At 44.0% G+C, this 22,141-nt stretch overlaps 1 protein-coding gene across 3 annotated transcripts in view; it reads right to left on the bottom strand.

The window, feature by feature from the left end:
• Nucleotides 1–22,141, bottom strand: part of FAM193A (family with sequence similarity 193 member A) — a 95,412-nt gene that overhangs the window by 45,361 nt on the left and 27,910 nt on the right. For 2 of the 3 annotated variants that reach the window (XM_005311208.5, XM_005311207.5), the window contains exons 2-5: nt 14,657–14,722; nt 9,160–9,405; nt 833–999; nt 434–601 (exon numbers count right to left, since the gene is read on the bottom strand). In XM_005311208.5, coding sequence (XP_005311265.3) covers nt 434–601; nt 833–999; nt 9,160–9,405; nt 14,657–14,722 — 647 coding nt within the window. The remainder of the gene's footprint in view (nt 1–433; nt 602–832; nt 1,000–9,159; nt 9,406–14,656; nt 14,723–22,141) is intronic. The other variant, XM_065598341.1, reaches the window with a different exon arrangement.

Genomic DNA, 22,141 nt, shown 5'->3' on the forward strand with positions numbered 1-22,141 from the left:
GACAAAGTATCATGTATGGAAATGTCAGCTGAGAGTAGTATGTCAGCTTTTAACATTAATCTTCTCATGTTCTTTTGAAGAGGTGAATTTTTAGGACATATCCATAATTTATGCATCAATAGCCCTCTTGCAGACTAGTAAATCAGAGTTTAATAATTTCATATGATACATTCAAGCCAATGTTCAATATATTTATGCAGGAGTTTTAGATAAAATTGCTCTGATTCCTCATTCCAATGACGAATTCTGAATATTTGGAAACGTAAGAGATTGATGATTTTAAAAAGTATGGCCACAGATTAAGAGGTGATAAATACACTTCTATTAATTCAGAATCACTGATTTCTTTATCTGCAGCTTCATAATAAAGACCCTTTAAACTGGAGGAACAGTACTAATCTACATAAGAAAATTCTGTAAATTTTTTTTATACCTATCCACCAACTCCTTCATTCCCTCTTTATCTGGTACCAGGGATTGGTCTTGATCATCTGCCAATGGGGTGCCAGCTTGGCGATATACACATCGGACCATATATCTTACTTCTGACCAGTAATTTTGAAGCTGCTGAGATTCACGTTCAGTCTCTGCTGAAATTTCTCTGCAACAATGCCAGAAAGGTTAACATAGCATACAAACTAAGGTTATTGTACTACCACATTATTTCAAAGATGCACTTCAGTAAAAACAGAGTGCCTATCCACCAACTAAATTAGATTAGAAAACCAATTAATAGAATTACCACTGAATTACAAAAAAAATTATTTTAATAAGCAAAATGTGAGCAGATATGAATAAGTTGCAACATTACTAAGTTCGCTGCAAGTCTCACCTGCGCTCATTACAGGCCTCACAGTTACACGCTACATCAGAAGGAGAGGAATTACTGAGATCTGCAGAGGGTACTGTCTGTGCTCCAACAGTTATTCTCCCTCCTCCTACAGATTCCTGCTGTGATCCACTGTTTCCAAGAGGCATGTGCAAAAGGAAATCTTGGCTCTGTTTAAAAACAAAAACGTACCTTACAAAAACAGACAAACGTGAAACGTAGACAAGCAGGCAAATCTTTAATAACTAGAATGAACTTTACTTCACAGCTTATTTATACAGCCCTGTTCTACACTACAAACGTATGTTGGTATAACTATGTTGCTCCTGGGTGTGGATATCCAGCTCCCTGAGCAACACAGATATGCCAACTGAACTCATGGTGTAGACCAGGCCTGCACAACTCGTAAAGCGGCGAGGGCCATATTACTCCAAAGAAAACAACTGAGGGCCGAAACCCCCCAAGCGCCGCCAACCCCCCCAGCCCCCCCGAAACACCCCCCCCCAGCACCGCCCACCCCACAGAAACAACCTCCCCAGCGCCGCCGAACCCCCCCTCCCCCCCGCGCGCCATCTGCTCCACGGAATTAAACCCTCTTCCCCAGCGCCACCCCACCAAAACAGCAGTATTGAACCTCGGTAATATGTTAGAGCGGCCCCTAAGGTAGTATAATTAAGGTAAAAGAAAAATGTCTTTTTGCTAGAAGTAGAATAAGATCTTCCCCCCCACTTTGTAATCGATTGCCCTGTTGAATGAATGAGGTGTGAATGAGGAAAGCATGGAAGGCAGGCACCTCTGGACAGCGGCAACGCTTGGAGAGGGCAGGGCCAGCTCTAGGATTTTTGCCGCCCCAAGCAACAAAATTTTTGGCCGCCTCCCCTTTCTTTTTCGTACCCCCGGCCCCACCCCAACTCCACCCCTTCCGAACCCCTTCCCCAAATCCCCAGCACCGCCTCCTCCCCTGGCGTGCCGCATTTCTCGCCCCCATTGCTTCCTACGGGACCCCCGTTAACGTCCCGCCCTAGCTCACCTCCACTCCGCCTGCTCCCCCGGGCATGCCGCAGCTCTGCTTCTCCCCCGTCCCTCTCAGGTGAGGGAGAGCGGAGAAGTGAGGCAGCAGCGTGTTCAGGGGAGCAGGCGGAGCAGAGGTGAGCTAGGGTGGGGGGGCGCAGGAAGTAATGGGGGGGTTAGAGGAACCGCTCCCCACTCCAGCTCACCTCCGCTCCACCACCACCGCCTCCCCCGAGCGCCCGCCGCTTGGCTTCTCCTCCCTCCCAGCCTTGCTGCGCGAAATAGCAGTTTCGCACGTGGCAAGCCTGGGAGGGAGGGAGGCGAAGCGGAGCAGCGGCGCATTCAGAGGAGTAGGTGGAGCAGAGGTGAGCTAAGGTGGGGGGGTGCAGGAAGTAACGGGGGGGAGGGGTAGAGGAACCACTCCCCGCTCCAGCTCACCTCCGCCGCCTCCCCCGAGCGCCCCGCCGCTTGGCTTCTCCTCCCTCCCAGCCTTGCTGCGCAAAACAGCTGTTTCGCGCGCAGCAAGCCTGGTAGGGAGGGAGAAGAAGCGGAGCGGTGGCGACGCACTCAGGGGAGCAGGTGGAGGCGGAGCGGAGGCGAGCTGGGGCAGCGAGGGCACTTTTTTCCCCATGCCCCGGATTCGGCATCTATGATGGCCGGCGCCAGAATGCCGCCCCTAGAAATGTGCCGCCCCAAGCACCTGCTTGTTTTGCTGGTGCCTGGAGCCGGCCCTGGGAGAGGGGATGGAAGCAAGACCAGATGTGGTATACCTAGACTTTAGTAAGGCATTTGATACGGTCTCGCATGATATTCTTATTGATAAACTAGGCAAATACAAATTAGATGGGGCTACTATAAGGTGGGTGCATAACTGGCTGGATAACCGTACTCAGAGAGTTGTTATTAATGGTTCCCAATCCTGCTGGAAAGGCGTAACGAGTGGGGTTCCGCAGGGGTCTGTTTTGGGACCGGCTCTGTTCAATATCTTCATCAACGACTTAGATATTGGCATAGAAAGTACGCTTATTAAGTTTGCGGATGATACCAAACTGGGAGGGATTGCAACTACTTTGGAGGACAGGGTCATAATTCAAAATGATCTGGACAAATTGGAGAAATGGTCTGAGTTAAACAGGATGAAGTTTAACAAAGACAAATGCAAAGTGCTCCACTTAGGAAGGAAAAATCAATTTCACACATACAGAATGGGAAAAGACTGTCTAGGAAGGAGTACGGCAGAAAGGGATCTAGGGGTTATAGTGGACCACAAGCTAAATATGAGTCAACAGTGTGATGCTGTTGCAAAAAAAGCAAACATGATTCTGGGATGTATTAACAGGTGTGTTGTGAGCAAGACACGAGAAGTCATTCTTCCGCTCTACTCTGCTCTGGTTAGGCCTCAGCTGGAGTATTGTGTCCAGTTCTGGGCGCCGCATTTTAAAAAAGATGTGGAGAAATTGGAAAGGGTCCAAAGAAGAGCAACAAGAATGATTAAAGGTCTTGAGAACATGACCTATGAAGGAAGGCTGAAAGAACTGGGTTTGTTTAGTTTGGAGAAGAGAAGACTGAGAGGGGACATGATAGCAGTTTTCAGGTATCTAAAAGGGTGTCATGAGGAGGAGGGAGAGAACTTGTTCACCTTAGCCTCTAAGGATAGAACCAGAAACAATGGGTTTAAACTGAAGCAAGGGAGGTCTAGGTTGGACATCAGGAAAAAGTTCCTAACTGTCAGGGTGGTTAAACACTGGAACAAATTGCCTAGGGAGGTTGTGGAATCTCCGTCTCTGGAGATATTTAAGAGTAGGTTAGATAAATGTCTATCAGGGACGGTCTAGACAGTATTTGGTCCTGCCATGCGGGCAGGGGACTGGACTCGATGACCTCTCGAGGTCCCTTCCAGTCCTATAATCTATGATTCTATGATTCTATGATCAATAGAACAGGTCAGCAACCGACTCACCACTCACCTCCTCAGCTCCCTTGCCCCGGCTCGCCTACTCACCCCCTGCCACTGCCCGCCCACTCGCCTCCTCAGGCCTCCACCCTCCCGGATCGCCTACTCATTCCCTGCCACTGCCCGCTCGCTCACCTACTCAGCCCCCCTCCCTCACCCGCCGCTTGTCTACTCACCCCCCCCCCCCCCCGCCCGGGGGCCGTACAGTGAGCCCATCTACTCAACCCCCGCGGGCCGCACAATGAGCCCACGCGGGCCGCATGTTGTGCAGGCCTGGTGTAGACAGTACTATGTCGACAGAAGAGTTTCTCCCGTCGACACAGCTACAATCTCTCGGGGAGGTGGAGTACCTATGATAATGGGAGAAGCTCTCCTATCAGCATAGGTAGCATCTTCACTAAGCACTACAGCCCTTAGTGCTGACACTGTACAACACAGAACTAAAGTCACTCCCTTTCTTAAAGAGCTTATGGTCTAAGAAACAAGCACAAGAATTGACAAACAAGGAAATCCAGAGGTGGGAATAACAATTAGAATTTCTCTTCTACTAACCCTAAAATATGATGATTATTAGCATCCTCACTAATATAAATAATATTTTATAATAAGCTGTAAATGCAAAGTAATGCACATTGGAAAACATAGTCCCAACTATACATATGAAATGATGGGGTCTAAATTATCTGTGACCACTCAAGAAAGATCTTGGAGTCATTGTGGACAGTTCTCTGAAAACATCCACTCAATGTGCAGCAGCAGTCAAAAAAGCGAAGAGTGTTGGGAATCATTAAGAAAGGGACAGATAAGACAGAAAATATATTGCCTCTATATAAATCCATAGTACGCCCACATCTTGAATACTGTGTGCAGATGTGGTCGCCCCTTCTCAAAAAAGATATATTAGAATTGGAAAAGGTTCAGAAAAGGGCAACAAAAATGATTAGGGGTATGGAATGGCTGCCATATGAGGAGAGATTAATAAGACTGGGACTTTTCAGCTTGGAAAAGAGATGACAAAGGGGGAATATGATAGAGGTCTATAAAATCATGACTGGTGTGGAAAAAGTAAATAAGTGTTATTTACTCCTTCTCATTACACAAAGACTAGGGGCCACCAAATGAAATTAATAGGCATCAGGTTTAAAACAAACAAAAGGAAGTATTTTTTCACAGAACTCAGTGAACCTTTGGAACTCCTTGCCAGAGGATGTTGTGAAGGCCAAGACTATAACAGGGTTCAAAAAAGAACTAGATAAATTCATGGAGGATAGGTCCATTAATGCCTATTAACCAGGATGGGCAGGGACAGTGTCCCTAGCCTGTTTGCCATAAGCTGTGAATAGGCAACGGAATGGATCACTCAATTACCTGTTCTGTTCATTTCCTCTGGGGCACCTGGCATTGGCCACTGTTGGAAGACAGTATACTGGGCTAAATGGACCTTTGGTCTGACCCAGTATAGCCGTTCTTATATAAAGTGCTAGATATATTATAATTAAATTTCTGTTTTGGAATTAATCATGCAACCTATTTAGTCTATAGTTTGGATTTGACAGCTTGTAGCTCATTTTCTATAGTTTGATAACCTATCCTAGCTAAACGCATACAATCTTGCTGTTTCCAATAACTAGACATTACTCTACAGACAGTGCTGCTGAAAAGATGCTGTTTTCAGGTGCTTGGTAATAACAGTTAGTAGCCTTGTGACCATGGAGCTGCTGTAAGAGGTCATCTACATTTGAGCCCATGCTGACTGATATCATATCTAAGTCTGGAATTGTTAGCCACCTTTTACAATTTGTTTGATGATAAACTCAATGGAGTTATCAATTGAAGTTAAATTCAGACAACTGAAAGACACTTCTTTAATCAGATACCTTTAAAATGCATTTTTAAAAACACTGTGATGCTGGCAGGCACAAAGGCCCAGAGCCTCACTGAACACTGATAAATGCATAGTTGGAAACCAGTCTGGCTTATGTGTGGGGTTAGTATAGTTAAAATAGATATTAGTGTTACAAGAATGTGTTTGTATTTAGAATGCTGCATATATTAATCCTATAATATCTGTATCCCATGGTATAAAGTTATATTGAGTGTTTGCATTGTAAATTTCAGTAATTATGTAACTCACCAGGAAAAGAAGAACTAAGGTAAAGTATTCGCCCTGCACACAAAATGCCCCACTGAAGGCAAATGAGGCATTGTGTAGCATCAGTGGACAGAGACTTTGGTGATTCTATTCCTGACTCACTCCAAGAAAGGGGGACCTATACATGAACTCATCCCATCAGATTGGATTCTGAGATGAGGGGGCATAAAAATCCTGACAAGGAGAAACTGGTCTCTTCATGCTGTCTAGACTCTGAGGAGCAAAGATTCCTAAACATAAGCAAGAGATCCCCATGCTGCTTGGCATGGGTCAGCCCTAAAGGAAGTATTGAGCTGTTTATTATGGAAGCTTATATTACCTTTTATATCTAAGACTAACTCATTTGCGTGTCAAGTATCAGAGAGGTAGCCATGTTAGTTTGTATTGTCCCCTAGCACTCCTCCTCTACTTGCACTACATTGATGACATTACAATACCCACCTGGGGAAGTGATGAAACAGACTGACAGAGCGAGATGGGTACCCAGAAGTCACCTCCTACAGGACAGGCCCAACAAGGAAAACAGAACACCATTGGCCATCACGTACAGCCCCCAGTTAAAACCTCTCCAGAAAATCATCAATGATCTACAACCTATCCTGGAAAACAATCCCTCGCTCTCACAAACCATGGGAGGCAGGCCAGTCCTTGCTTACAGACAGTCCCCAAACCTGAAGCAAATACTCAATACACACCACACCACAGAAACACTAACCCAGGAACCAATCCCTGTAACAAGTCCCGTTGCCTACTCTGTCCCCATATCTACTCTAGCGACACCATCACAGGACCCAACCCAATCAGCCACACCATCAGGGGCTCATTCACCTGCATATCTACTAATGGGATATATGCCATCATGTGCTAGCAATGCCCCTTGTCATGTACATTGGCCAACGCGGACGGTCTCTACGTAAAAGAATGAATGGACACAAATCAGATATCAGGAATGGTAACATACAAAAGCCAGTAGGAGAACACTTCAATCTCCCTGGACATTCAATAACTGATTTAAAAGTAGCCATCCTTCAACAAAAAAACCTTCAGAAACAGTCAAAGAGAAACTGTTGAGATACAATTTATTTGCAAACTTAGCACCATTAATTTGGGCTTGAATAGAGACTGGGAGTGGCTGGCTCACTACAAAAGCAATTTTCCCTCTCTTGGTATTGACATCTCCTCATCAATTACTGGGAGTGGACCACATCCACCCTGACTGAATTGGCCTTGTCAACACTGGTTCTCCACTTGTAAGGTAACTCCCTTCTCTTCAGGTGCCAGTATATTTATGCCCGTGTCTGTAATTTTCACTGTGTGGTTTTTCCCTGGTCTAACCTTGCAGATAACTCTTATTTCCCTTTTTTGTTAATAAAGCTTTAGTTAGTTACTTTATTACATTATTGGCTACAGGCATTGTCTTGGGGTAAGTGACTGGTCCTTTGGGACTGGAAGTAAGCTGAATATTGTTGGGATTTTTGGTGTAACGTGACCATTTATCACATAGTCCAGTTTGCCTGGTTTGCAAGATGGACTGGAATGCCCAAGGGGACTGTGTGTGACTCCATGGTAAAACTGTTGCAGTACTTTAGGAGTTCACACACTTGTCACCAATTCAGTAACATCTAATTATAGAAAATTCAACCAGTTTGAGGTTTCTGCCTAGCTTTTTGGACATTCTATCCTGAGGTTGGCACTCAGAGTCATGAGCCACTGCAAACAGCGTGACAAGTGTAATGGTTGCTAAATCTAGGGGCTTATACATTTTTATTTCACCTGACTTACCTGTAGTTTGATACAATTGAGTTCAACTTCTTTGCTATCATTCTTCAAAATTTGGTGTTCAGTTCACTGTTTATTCTCCCTCATTCTTTTCAGGCTGAATTTTTAAAAAAATGCCTAGACCTTGTGACTTGGCCAAGACAGTCCTTTGAGCCCACAGTTTTCTGCAACTTTTAGGAGAGGCCTAGAATTAAGCGACCTCCTCTCTGAAGATGGCCTGTCTACCGTAATTCTCATTTCATTAGCCAACATTTAATGACAAGTACATCAAACATTGTTTATGGTTAATATGGGTAAAATATGCTTAGGTCTAGCTCATTAACTTAAAACTCAAATTATAGCGGAGTTAGATTCCTTTTGTATAAAACAGATCACTGTTCTAAAACTGGCTTGTTGATTTATCAATAGATGCCCCTTGGTCCTTCAATATCAAGCTAGTTGGAAGTGTTACAGAATTCCATCCTAATCTAAAATATGGGACTTTAATAAAAATTCTATTCTATGAGCTAGCAGAATTTTGCTCAGGACACTAAATCACTTAGTTGGGGTTTTTCTGGCTCCTTCATTCAACTTCTTATATCATAATACAGTGGTTTTCATCCTCTTCATTTACAGATCCTTAAAAAAAATGTCAAATGGAGGTGCAGACCCATTTTGGAAATCTTAGATAGTCTGTGGACCATCAGGGATCCGTGGACCACAAATTGAAAACCTCTGTCCCAATATATTTCTCCATGGCATATATGCATTGTTCCTGTATTTGGTGTACATGAGCTACCATTTAAAAAGGAAGATTCAATTTAAAGGTTGTTAAAATTTAAGAATTAAAACTTGAGTCTCAAATTAGTATACCGAATTTGTGGGCTGCAGATGGCACAAATGTTCGTTGGCTGCATACCATGCAAAGAGACATATGTTTAATAGCCTCTCTAAAGAGAGCAGAATGGATAAAACCAGAGACCTGAAGAAAAGTAGCAATGAAAGAATAGTAACCTGAGAGGAAGACTGAAAGGACAAGCCTGAAGAACAGATGGGTGGAAAAATAAAGTCAAAGATCGTGCATAAATGGACAAAACAAGGTAAGAGTTGGGGGTAGGATCATACAAGAAGGAATGGAAGAAGGTAAAAAGAATAAAATTGAGTGAAAAGAGGGAAAAGGCAAAGAGTAGGAGAAGAAAAGTTGAAAGGGTTTAACAAAAATCACATAAGAGGATCCAAAACTGAATTCTATCTTATGGCCCAAAAGATTCTTAAGAGACTCATTTTCAAAGCTAGTGAGCCAGGTGACACATTCAGTTTCATTTCTAGAACAAAACTCCCCAGCAAATGAATACATTACATGGATTTAAAAAAAAAAAAAAAAAAAAAAAAAAGCAAGCGTCTAGCCCATCCTGGTGTCATCTCAATTTAGTCAACCCATACACTGAAACTTACCACAAGAGATTGCTCTAGCGTGGCATGCCTCTCCTCCTTCTCGACTGTTCGTCGACAATCTGGACACACCCACAGTGGAAGATGCAGCATACTATTTGCTTTTGGAGATGTAGAAAGTGCTGTTTTGCTAGAATTTTTAATCCCGCTCTCTGAAAGCAAGGTGTCTTTCCGTTCACTTCTACAAAGAAGACAATGCTCGCCTGTTGTATATGGTGCCCTTTGACCCAAGCCAAAAGTAAATGGAGTCTACAAACAAACATTTAAATAGACACAACTGGTTATTTCCATGCTTAACAGACAAAAAAGTCATCTTTATATTTCTTATTCTACAAAGTATTCAGTAGGAACAACAAAGTCTGTGTTAATACTTGATGCATGCTTTGGGTGCACTGAAACCCCAACGCTGAATATCCTATTAACATAGATCCTGGAAGGTCTTATTGCTATTATGAATAAGGCTCCATAATTACACATTTCATTTAAATAAAAATTTCCTTTTGGAGGTATGCACTATAGCTTTCCACTATTAAATTATTCAAAGTAGAAGTTAAAATAGTAGGGAACAATTGAACGCCTTTCGTTATTTTCAATGTTTATTATTGTTTTTAGTTTTAAAGAGAAAGAAATTAGGAAAATATAATGGCTCTGTAGACTTCATTCCCTTCTGTCTGCTACAGGCCCAGCTGCTCTTTCAGCAGCAGTCTGTGGCCCAAACACTTTTAACTAACTTGGCTATAAAGACTGGATTTAGCTTTTACAAATCTGAAGTGGCTTACAAGAGGGCCCCCAACTGCTTTGGAATGAAGTCAGCTTAGCATCTTAAAGCTATCCCTTTCTCCTCCAGACCTTCCTCTGGACAGCGGATGTAAAAAGGAACAAGTTTCCAGCAATAAAATGCCTACTGTGCACTATCCAAAAATGGTGTATATAATGGGTCAGTATCAGAAAGGCCCAATCAATTGAGCTGCAGTCTATAGAGTCAAGTGTCAATTCTCTTATCTATCTGGTCATAGATTCCAAGATCAGAAGGGGCCGCTGGGATAATCTAATCTGACCTTCTGTACAACACAGAAATATATATTCCTAGAGCATATCTTTTAGATTCCTAAAATAAATTCCTAGAGCATATCTTTTAGAAAAACATCCAATCTTGATCTAAAAATCAGTGACAGAGAATCCACTAGGACCCCGGTAAATTGTTGATCTTAAACTTCCAGCCATTAGATCTTGTTATACCGGACTCTGCTAAATTGAAGACCCTAGTATTAAGTATTTGTTCCCCATCTAGATACTCAGACTGTGATTAAGTCATTCCTTAACTTGCTCTCTATAAAACTAAATAGATTGAATTCCTAGAGTCTGTCACTATAAGGCATGTTTTTTAATCCTTTAATCATTCTCATGGTTCTTCTCTGAATCCTCTCCAATTTGTCAACATCCTTTTTTGGATTGTGGACACCAGAACTGGAGACAGTATTTTAGCAGCAGGCACCCCACTGCCAAATACAGAGGTAAAATACATAACCTCTCTACTCCCACTCAAGATTCCTGTTTATGCATCCAAGGATCACATTAGCCCTTTTGGCCACAGCATCACACGGAGAACTCATGATAGTGGAGGAATAGGGACACTCAGGAATCTTGAGTTCCAGTCATGATTATGGAAGGGAGTGTTCTCTAGGGGTCACAGACCCTTCTGCCTCTGTTTCCCCACAAGCCTGACTTCTTCTGCCCATCGACTCAATGCTAGTCTTCCTTTCCCTACCCCACTGACTCTCAGTCATCCATTCTCCCCAGCACCCAGTCCCAGTCTCTGCATCCAACTGCCTTTCCCCCCCCACTTGTTCCCATTTCCCTGCACCACCCACATCCTAAGCTCCCAGTCTCTCTTTCTCTTCCCCCACTCTTTGCCCAACCCCTTTGCCAGTCCCAGCCTCTTAGCCAAGGGGGGGGAGATAGGGTCTTGCTGGGCTATCTGTCTGATCTTAGTCTCCCTCTAGCAGCTGGTTTCTGCCTGCCTCCCAGTCTCCATAATCAGTCCCAAGCACCACGGCTTCCAGCTTCCATCTCCCCGCAACCTGCTTGACTAAACCTACTCTCTCTGGCACCCATAGTATTGGAGAGAGAGACATTCCTGGTTTTCAGTTCTAATTCCTGACACTGCAGCAGCTGAGAGCAACAACTACAGGGATAGTCCTGCTCATCCATCTGCAGCCCTGGGTCGGTGCAGATGGAATCTTCAAAGAATTTAGCAGCCAAACTATAACAAGTCATTACTGAGCTTGTGCAATTTCAGATTTTTCAAAAGCTTGTAACTGAATGAGATTTGGGTGGTGTTTCCAGGGAAGAGCAAGGGGCACATCTCTGACAAAGGCCAACCCCTACCAAATTTCAAAGCCTTTCTTCAAAGCATGGAAGCACTAGGGATTCTCAATGCCATTTGGTGTTTGTATTTTTTTTAAAAAACACATAGCCAAATACAACACTTCAGCATTAACAAATAGCCAGTACTGTTTTGGAAACATATTGAAAGTTCGCCAGGTTAGAGTATGGCTGAATCTCTGACACTCACTTTGGCACAACAAGGAGGATCATATCAAGATGTAGACCAATCTTATTTGTGTCCCACTAACCCTACTCTCCTCCTCACTGCAGCAACAACCTCCATCCCCTAATGCTGACATCTGAAGAGAATCTGCCTGTATTTTCCTCACTGCAGCATCAGGCAGTCCAAATGCCAGGAACAAAAGATTCACAGACCTGAGATTAGCATCAAAAGCTTCCTACAGCCATTCTGGAAGGTGGCGGTGGGGGAAGACTTAACAAGCCCAGGCCTTCATAAGAACACAGTGATTTCATTTAATCACGTTGTACCATCGATCCTCTCCACCTACTCCAAACTTTCTCCAGAAAGTGGAAGGTCCTAAGGCAGTGGTGGGCAACCTGCAGCCTGAATGCAGCCCATCAGGGTAATCTGATTGCGGGCCACGAGACATTTTGCTGATGTTGACCATCTGCAGGTGCGGCCCTCCGCAGCTCCCAGTGGCCGCGGTTCGCCATTCTCGGGCAACGGGAGCTGTGGGAAGCAGCAGGCTGCAGGGACATGCTGACCGGTGCTTCCCGCAGCTCCCATTGGCCGGGAATGGCGAACCGCGGCCACTGGGGGGGGGGGGGGGGGAGGGGGAGAGAAGGCGCCTGAGAATGGTCAACGTCAGCAAAATGTCTCACAGCCCGCAATCAGATTACCCCAATGGGCTGCATGCGCCCTGTGGGCCACACAGATTTCCCACCACTGTCCTAAGGTGTTTAGCCAGCTTTTTTCCCCCACTACCTGTGAAACTGACCGTCTGCAAGGTCACCTGCCTCCTCCTGATCTTACCTGCAAGCTGCAGACACCTCACCATTTCCTTCCACAGTAATTTGCATTAGGTGAAAAGGAAAAAAGCATTGTGTTCTTTTTCCTCATGCAAACTTCCATTGGAGGGACTTTTGAGAGTGAAGGGGCCCCCTTTGTGTCTCCTTATGGGCTGGGCTTGTCCCTTCATTAGCTCTGCCCAGTCAAACAACAGATTTCAAGAGCAGCAAAGTTAGTCAGCCACTCTTCCTAGGAGCACTGTTCCTGGAGCCACCTCAGCACGCAACAGTTGGGTCTTGCTGATATTTGAAACCAGTCTGAAAAGCTTGCAGCAGGTGGCCTAGCTGCTCATCTCCTTGGCCCTGCAGTTCTTCTGGTTAAAGTTTATATTTTTCAGAAGTCAGGCTGCCTCCCTGCTGCTGCTGCCATAAGGATCTGTGTAGAGCTATTTACCAGTAGAGCCTTATGGACAGCAGCAGCAGGGTTTCTTGCTTCCAAAAAGGAAGACAGAAGAGTAAAGACCTTTTAAGTATTGTTTGAGATTTGTATCAACACATCCTGACCTTCAACCTTTTAAACAGGTGAAGGTCAGGGAAGCTGGCCTCCAGCCTTCTTATAGAAGGATTTGTAGATTCAGTCTAGATTGCTGCATTGTAGTACAAGCAAAAATAAAACTAGTCAGTATTATTTAAAGGAGAACCACCACAACAAACAGAAGGAACAATAATTTCAAAGGCTGGCCATCGAGAAGATTCCCTTTGTTTACAAAATCAGAATCTCCCAAATGAATCTGCATTTTCAGCAGTTTTAAAAGTTGAATTACAAATGTTTGGTTCATAAAATGAGAAACATCACTTGATATTCAGAAAGAGAGGTGGGGTAACTTATACGCAGCAGTAGTTTCTAAATTATTTTGTATTTTAACAAAATTAACATTTATCTTGATTATTGGCAATCCGAGATGCCAACTTCGTGTTACCTCTGCCACAGTAAAATTGCAACTAGTCTCAAACATACCTTGAAGCAGTCAGTCAATTCTAAACCCATACTTCCATATCTTTGCAACTTTCTCAGAAACATGAGGCTGAAATCTCTCATGCTTTCAGCCCAAAGGTGGAAAGCGCATGCATACTTGTATGTGAAAGCATCCACAATAACAGCTGAGCTCTTTTTCAATTACATGAACTTGAATCTAGATCCAAACATATGTGCATTTCACAAGTCACATTTTCTAGGTAAAAAATGTACACTTGTGGGGAAAAAAATCTGCACTTTGCTAATCCAATTTCAAAATCTGCCATAGCGTTCAACGTGGAAGAGTATCTGATGTCTGTAGAAGTTTACTTATAATTTTATTTGTTAACAAATTTGGAAGAATAGAAACATCTGCATTACTTAAATGGAATATTTATTAATCTATTTTAGTTTGTTTCCAAGAACAATTTTTTTTTGGTCTTCAGAACAAAATTAACATGATGCTAGTCGAGATAATCATTTAAAGTTTTCCCTATGCACGTTTCCACCTCAAAGATTATTAGCTCAATAATTGTTTTAAAATCTAGTTTGCAAAAATGACAGCATGAATGGTGAAAAGTACTTCGTTAGCTTGCACAACAAAACCATTTAGTCAGTTTCATAAGCACATTGCTATTTGGGATATTAATCTTGCAGGAATTTTTACACATTGTTTCATGAAAAGAAAAATTCTATTAGGGTTTATAATACTTTACTATTTGATTCAGCATCAATGAAATCAGTGGAAACTTTATGGGCTAGTCTATACTTACAGTGCTGCACCAGTGCAGCTGCACCACTGTAGTGCTTAGTGAAGATGCTACCTATGCCGACGGGAGAGCTTCTCCCATTGACGTAGGTACTCCATCTCCCCAAGAGGGGATAGCTATGTGGAAGGGAGAAACCTCCCTTCAATACAGCACTGTCTACAACGAGAGCTTGGTCGGTATAACTTTTTAGTGTAGACCAGGGCTACCACTGACTTCAGTAAATAGAGTCAAGCCCTAAAACCTATATTTTTGGCTTAAATGCTGTAATGAGGTCTCCGCCTCTTTTTTGCACTTCAGTACTTCTTCCATAAATAAATCATTCAATGACTATTGACCAATCAAACTTGACTGTACCTACCTGAGAAACACCTGTGAACTCTGATCCAACAGAACTGTCTGTAAACTGGGTACCATTTAATGAAACCTAGAAAGCAACGAGAATATACTGATTAGAACAGCTAAGTATTTTTTTGTTTTCTACGGCATCTTAGAGAGACTGGCACTTGCTACCACCACAATTGAGCCTATATTATAGCACTATAAGCCTTTTTCCAGAGGACTTGGAAGAGACATTTTTTTCCCCTTGTGTTAAAATTCTCCAGATACAAAAGTTAATAATGTGGCCATTTCAAAGTAGTGCCGTATGAGTAGGAATTGAATGGATCTATTGCAAATTCAATTCAAACACCAAATATAGAGGAAGTCACCCAGTGAAATGGATATAAGGACCAAAAATCTGATTGCCTGTTTTTTCAAGTTTTCAGGTTCATGTAGGCTTTTCATTAACTGTTCTGGGTTTTGTATTTTTATCATGTCAATTTACAAGAGTTTCACCTTTTGGAGGTTCTGCATAATATAGCTTAGAAAAATAGGTTTTCACATATTAGCTAAACAAGATTCTTCCCCTCAGAAAAACATTTTGAAATTAGATAATATATTTTAACGCCAGAAGGAACCACTTGGATCATCTAGGTTGATCTGCATAACACAGGCCATAGAATTTCATTCAGTAACACCTGCAGTAAGGCCATAGTCTCAAGTTAAACCAGAAGTTATCTTTTAGAAAGACTAATTTTCCGCTCTCCTCTCCATACACACCGAAGACCCTGAACTAAGCATTGCTTGATAAGCCACAAATGACACTATACGTCACTAAAACAGAATAAAGTGAAAATAGGACACAACTGTAAGTCAATGACATCACTCAAGAAAGAGGATGGCCTGGTTATGAAATTATCTAAGCACAAGAACAACAAGGAGTCCTTGTGACACCTTAGACTAAAATTTATTTAGGCATAAGTTTTCGTGAGCTAGAACCCACTTAATCAGATGCGTGAAGTGGAAATATAGGAGCAGGTATAAATACATGAAAAGATGGGAGTTGCCTTACCAAGTGTGAGGTCAGTCTAACGAGACAATTCAAATTAACAGTAGGATTCCAAGGGAGGAAAAATAACTTTGGTAGTGGTAATGAGAGTGGCCCATTTCAAACAGTTGACAAGACGGTGGGAGTAACAGTACAGGGATGGGGGATATTAGGTTTAGGTTTTGTAATGACCCAACCACTCCCAGTCTTTATTCAGGCCTAATTTGATGGGGTCCAGTTTGCAAATTAATTCCAGTTCTGCAGTTTCACGTTGAAGTCTGTTTTTGAAGTTTTTTTGTTGAAGAATTGCCACTTGTAGGTCTGTTATTGAGTGACCAAGAAGACTGAAGCGTTCTCCTACTGGTTTTTGAATGTTATAATTCCTGATGTCAGATGTGTGTCCATTTAGTCTTTTGCGTAAAGACTGCACGGTTTCGCCAATGTACATGGCAGAGGGGCATTGCTGGCACATATCACACTGGTAGATGTGCAGGTGAACAAACCCCTGATGGTGTGGCTGATGTGGTTAGGTCCTATGAACAGATATGCGGACAGAGTTGGCACCAGGCTTTGTTGCAGGGTTTGGTTCCTGGGTTGGTGGTGTTGTGTCGTGTGGAGTTGCTGGTGAGAGAGAGATCGTCCTTCAGAATAGGTTGTAGATCCTTGATGCGCTGGAGATGTTTTAGTTGGGCTGTAGGTGATGGCTAGTGATGTTTTGTTACTTTTCTGGTTCGGCTGGTCTTGCAGTAGGTGACTTCTGGGTACCTTTCTGGCGCTGTCAATCTGTTTCTTCACTTCACCAGGTGGGTATTGTAGTTTTAACAATGCTTGATAGAGATCCTGTAGGGGTTTGTCTCTGTCTGAGGGGTCAGAGCAAATGCAGTTGTATCTTAGAGCGTGTCTGTAAGACACTGGATCGTGTGATGTGGTCTAGATGAAAGCTGGAGGCATGTAGGTAAGTCGTCAATGTAGCGCAAGTAGAGTAGGGGCGGGCATTAGGGGATGAGAGCTGAGGAAGCATTGTTCTAAGTTAGCCATAAAAATGTTGGCATACTGTGGGGCCATGCGGGTACCCATAGCAGTGCCACTGACTTGAAGGTATAAATTGTCCCCAAATCTGAAATAGTGGTGGGTGAGGACAAAGTCACGAAGTTCAGCCACCAGGTGTGCCATGATAGTATCGTGGATGCTATTCCTGACGGCTTATAGTCCATCTTTGTGTGGAATGTTCGTGTAGAGAGCTTCTACATCCACAGTGGCTAGGATGGTGTTTTCTGGAAGATCAAAGGATTGTAGTTTCCACAGGAAATCAGTGGTGTCTCGAAGACAGGTTGGAGTGCTGGTAGCGTAGGGCCTGAGAAGAGAGTCTACATAGCCAAATAATCCTGCTGTCAGGGTGCCAATGCCTGAGATGATGGGGCGTCCAGGATTCCCAGATTTATGGATTTTAGGTAGCAGATAGAATACACCTCTAGAGCCCCGACCAGGGGTGTCAGCGTAGATTTGTTCCTGTGCTTCTTTAGGGAGTTTCTTGAGCAAATGGTGTAGTTTTTTTGGTACTCCTCAGCAGGGTCAAAGGGTAATGGCCTCTGGAACGTAGTGTCAGAGAGTTGTCTAGCAGCCTCTCATTCATATTCTGACCTATTCATGACGACTACAGCACTTCCTTTGTCAGCCTTTTTGATTATGTCAGAGTTGTTTCTGAGGCTGTGGATGGCATTGTATTCTGCACAGCTGAGATTATGTGGCAACTGATGCTGCTTTTCCACAATTTCAGCCTGTGCACGCCGCGGAAGCACTCTACATAGAAATCCAGTCTGTTGTTTCGACCACCAGGAGGAGTCCATGCAGAATTCTTCTTCTTGTAGGGTTGGTAGGAAGCTCTCTGTGGGTTAGTGTGCTGTTCAGGGGTGTGTTGGAAATATTCCTTGAGTTGGAGATGTCTAAAGTAGGATTCTAGATCACTGCAGAACTGTATCATGTTTGTGGGTGTGGTGGGGAAGAAGAAGAGGCCCCCAGATAGAACAGACTTCTGCCAGGCTAAGAGTATAGCTGGATAGATTAACAATATTGTTGGGTGAGTTAAGGGAACAACTGTTGTGGCCCCTTGTGGCATGTAGGAGTTTAGAGTCCTTTTTCCTCTGTAGAGAAGCAAAGTGTATGTTGTAAATGGCTTGTCTAGTTTTTTGTAAAGCCCAGCCACGAGGGAGTTTGTGTGGAAGGTTGTTTTTTTTAAGAGAGTTTCTAGGGATTTTTTACCTTCAGTCCTTTTGGTATGATGTCCATTTGTTTGCACTTGGAAAGGAAGATGTCTGTATCTGCACGAGTTTTTTCATGAAGTTGATGGATTTCCACTTCATAAGGCTAAATTCAGTGCCTTGCATGGTGACAGGTTTCAGAGTGGTAGCTGTGTTAGTCTGTATCAGCAAAAACAACGAGGAGTCCTTGTGGCACCTTAGAGACTAACAAATTTATTTGGGCATAAGCTTTCATGGGCTAGAACCCACATCATCAGATGCATGGAGTGGAAAATACAGAAGCAGGTGTAAATACATGAAAAGATGGGAGTTGCCTTACCAAGTGTGAGGTTAGTCTAATGAGACAATTCAATTAACAGTAGGATACCAAGAGAGGAAAAATAATTTTTGTGGTGGTAATGAGAGTGGCCCATTTCAAATAGTTGACAAGAAGGTGTGAGTAACAGTAGGGGGAAATTAGATTTAGGTTTTGTAATGATCCAACCACTCCCAGTCTTTCGTGAGAGAAGCAAAGTGCATTGGTGGGGAGGATGAGATGGGAACTTTCAAATGTCAATTCTTTTCAGTGGGTTTTTACTGGGGGAGAGGAAGGAGATTTATCCCCATTCCCTTCTCTTTGTTTGGGCATTGCCCACCCTCTAAGATTTCAGATAGGTCTTCACTTTATTTTCATCATCCTGTCCTCTTTTCCCACTTCTTTATCCTTTCTTGTTTCCCCCACTCCACTATGTAACATTAAGTGAGATTAGTATGATAAGTAGTTAACTAAATACAACACCTCTTACTTAAGAGGAGCATGTAAGTGAGCAGATCTGACACAATTAAGTGAACAGAATATGCCTTTACTCCTGCTAGCACAACAGAGGCCACAAACTTACAGTATGAGCTAGAGTCTATTATTCCTGCACATCAACAGAACTAAGAATTTCTGACCGATGCCTACTCACTGGATGGCCTTGAAGAAGAAGATTTCTACTAACTCTTCTCCCTCCTACCAGTCAAAAAAGAAGTGGCTCAATGCCTAACCCACAAGAGATGCCGCAAAGATTAGTGGTTGCACAGCACGTTGATAATGTTAAACTCTACTGTTATAGGCTATTAGTGACACTTACAAGGCCCAATGACCATAGACAAATTATTCAGCATTGTCCTTCCCCTAGTCCAATTCAAACAGTAGAGGGGTGCGGGTGATCTCCATTTTGACATTAAGTTTAATTAGACAAAGTCACAAATTGTATTTTTTTCCAGTTTATTGATGATTTTTGTATTTTCAATGAAGAACTGCATTAGTTGTCTCAGGAAATCTGGAGGTTCTAACAGCTGAATAGGAGCAAGTGAAGCTTGACACCCATGAAGGTGTGGTAGCTAGGTTAAGTTTTTGGCATTCAGCTGGTTGCTTGCCTAAAAAAGAAGGGGGGAGAAAGCTCTGCATTCCCTCTGCAGTATGAAAAGCCCAGCCCAGTCCCCGCTCACTAGTTTTTCTAGTTTTACAATCAGATTTATCAATTTGAAAATCCTTCTCTGTTGTGAGAAAGATTCACATGAGGAGGTAATACACCTTGTCACAATCCCGCACTGGTGAGGCCAGGGTTAAGGAGCTGCTCTAGACACAGGAAGCCACACCCCCTCGCCTCTGCTTGGCAGGAGCATTCAAAAGGGAGCAGCTCAGCTCAGTCTGGGCTGACTGAGGAGGAGAGCAGTTGGGTTCAGCAGCCTCCTGATGAGAAGCTGCTGGGACTGAGTCTATCTAGCCAAGCTTCAGGAAACCCATGGACTGTGGGAGCAGAGGGCAACGACTCTCTGTCGCCAGGAGAAGGAGCTCCAGAGATGAACCTGGGAGGAAGGCAGGAAGACTGAACTGTGACACCAACGGAGGTACAGGAAACAGGTAAGAAGTGACCCACAGAGTGAGAGTAAGGGTAACAGGTCTAGGCCATGAATATGTCCTACTGCTTTGAAAGGCCCTGGGTCGGAACCCAGTGGAGTAGGGTGGACTCGGGTTTCCTACCCACGCCCCCCTGGGACTGTAGCCACTCGGCAGAGTGGCCCTTGACTCTGGGCAACACTCCCATGAACTGTAGCAGCTGGGCAAAGCGGCCCTGGACATCCGCCAGTAGGCGGTACTGACAGCCTTAGACACAGAGGCACTCCCCAACAAGAGGGGAACAGTGAAACTGAGTACACAGGAAGTGCTATCAAAGATACAAAACAGGAATAAAAGACAATTTCCCTCTTTCCATTAGTTATATTAATGTTATTTGTAACAAAATGTTTAGTAGCATGATTAAGTTGGCATTCCTTTAATTTTTCTTTTTTCTTGTTAAAACTGAGCGTCTAGAGCACAATTACGACATAAGTTATTCAGTAGTATAATCTCAATATATATAGAACATAAAAAACCAAACCCAAAAGATAGATAGTCCCAACTATAGATACAACCAACGTGCTTGCAACAATCTAGCTTGCAGAATTTGGAGAACACTAACTGGGTAATTGTCATTTATACATGCATTACTCCTGGGGCATTCTGTACCAAAATAAATAAAAAATCTGCACACAATATTTTAAAATTCTGCCAATTTTATTTGACAAATAAATGTGGAGGCTCCAGCAAGACATTGGGGAGCACAAGCCACTGACGGCACAGAGATGGGAGATCACTGTGCAGCTCCCCCAGGGACATGGACTTAGTAGTGAGGCTGCAACCAACTCTGACACAGCGTAAGGACCGAGTCTGCCCCAGAAACACCCTGGGGCCCTGCCCCTTTGTGACAAATGCACCATGTGTGGGCAGGCAGGCTCAGCAAGGCAGGATCCAAGTATGGAGGGGTTTTGTGTGGGTTGAGAGGGTTGTGTGTGGGGCAATCTGGGTGAGAGCGGCTCAGTGGGGGATCCAGGTCGGGGGCGGCGGGGAGATCTGGATGCACAGGGGCTTGTTGGGGAATTCTGGGTACAACAGTAATGGGACTCTCAGGGGGGTCCAGGTGAAGGTGATTGGAGCTCAGCAGTGGGGTTGGGTGTGGGAGAAAGAGAGCTCAGTAGGGGGGTCTGGGTGTGCGGTGTCAGTGGAGGGTCCAGATGAAGCTGGTTGGGGCTCAGTTGGGTGAGGGGGCGAGTGGCTCATTGGGGTGGTCCAGGTGGAGGGGGAGTGGAGCTCATCCAAGGGGGAGGGGTGGTTCTGAGTGCAGGGGGTGAGGCTGGATGGGAGGGTCTGGGTATAGAATCATAGAATATCAGGGTTGGAAGGGACCTCAGAAGGTTATCTAGTCCAACCCCCTGCTCAAAGCAGAACTAATCCCCAACTAAATCATCCCAGCCAGGGCTTTGTCAAGCCTGACCTTAAAAACCTCTAAGGAAGGAGATTCCACCACCTCCATAGGTAACCCTATCCAGTGCTTCACCACCCTCCTAGTGAAAAAGTTTTTCCTAATATCCAACCTAAACTTCCCCCACTGCAACTTGAAACCATTACTCCTTGTTCTGTCATCTGCTACCACTGAGAACAGTTCCTCTTTGGAACCCCCCTTTCAGGTAACTGACATCAGCTATCAAATCCCACCTCTTTCTTCTCTTCTGCAGACTAAATAATCCCAGTTCCCTCAGCCTCTCCACATAAATCATGTGCTCCAGCCACCTAATCACTTTTGTTGCGCTCCGCTGGACTCTTTCCAATTCTTCTTGTAGCGTGGGGCCCAAAACTGGACACAGTACTCCAGATGAGGCCTCACCAATGCCAAATAGAGGGGAATGATCACATCCCTTGATCTGCTGGCAATGCCCCTACTTTTATACAGCCCAAAATGCCATTAGCCTTCTTGGCAACAAGGGCACACTGTCAACTCATATCCAGCTTCTCGTCCACTGTAACCCTAGGTCCTTTCCTGCAGAACTGCTGCCTAGCCGCTCAGTCCCTAGTCTGTAGCAGTGCATGGGATTCTTCCATCCTAAGTGCAGGACTCTGCACTTGTCCTTGTTGAACCTCATCAGGTTTCTTTTGGCCCAATCCTCTAATTTGTTTAGGTTCTTCTGTATCCTATCCCTCCAGGGTAACTAAACTGGGTGGAGTGGTACAATCATCGGCAAGCTTGCTGTGGGTGCAATCCACGCCATCCTCCAGATCATTAGTGAAAATACTGAACAAAACCAGCCCCAGGACTGACCCTTGGGGCACTCCACTTGATACTGGCTGCCAACTAGACATGGAGCCATTGATCACTAC

This window comes from Chrysemys picta, chromosome 5 (assembly GCF_011386835.1).
Source record: "Chrysemys picta bellii isolate R12L10 chromosome 5, ASM1138683v2, whole genome shotgun sequence".
Lineage (NCBI taxonomy): Eukaryota > Metazoa > Chordata > Testudines > Emydidae > Chrysemys > Chrysemys picta.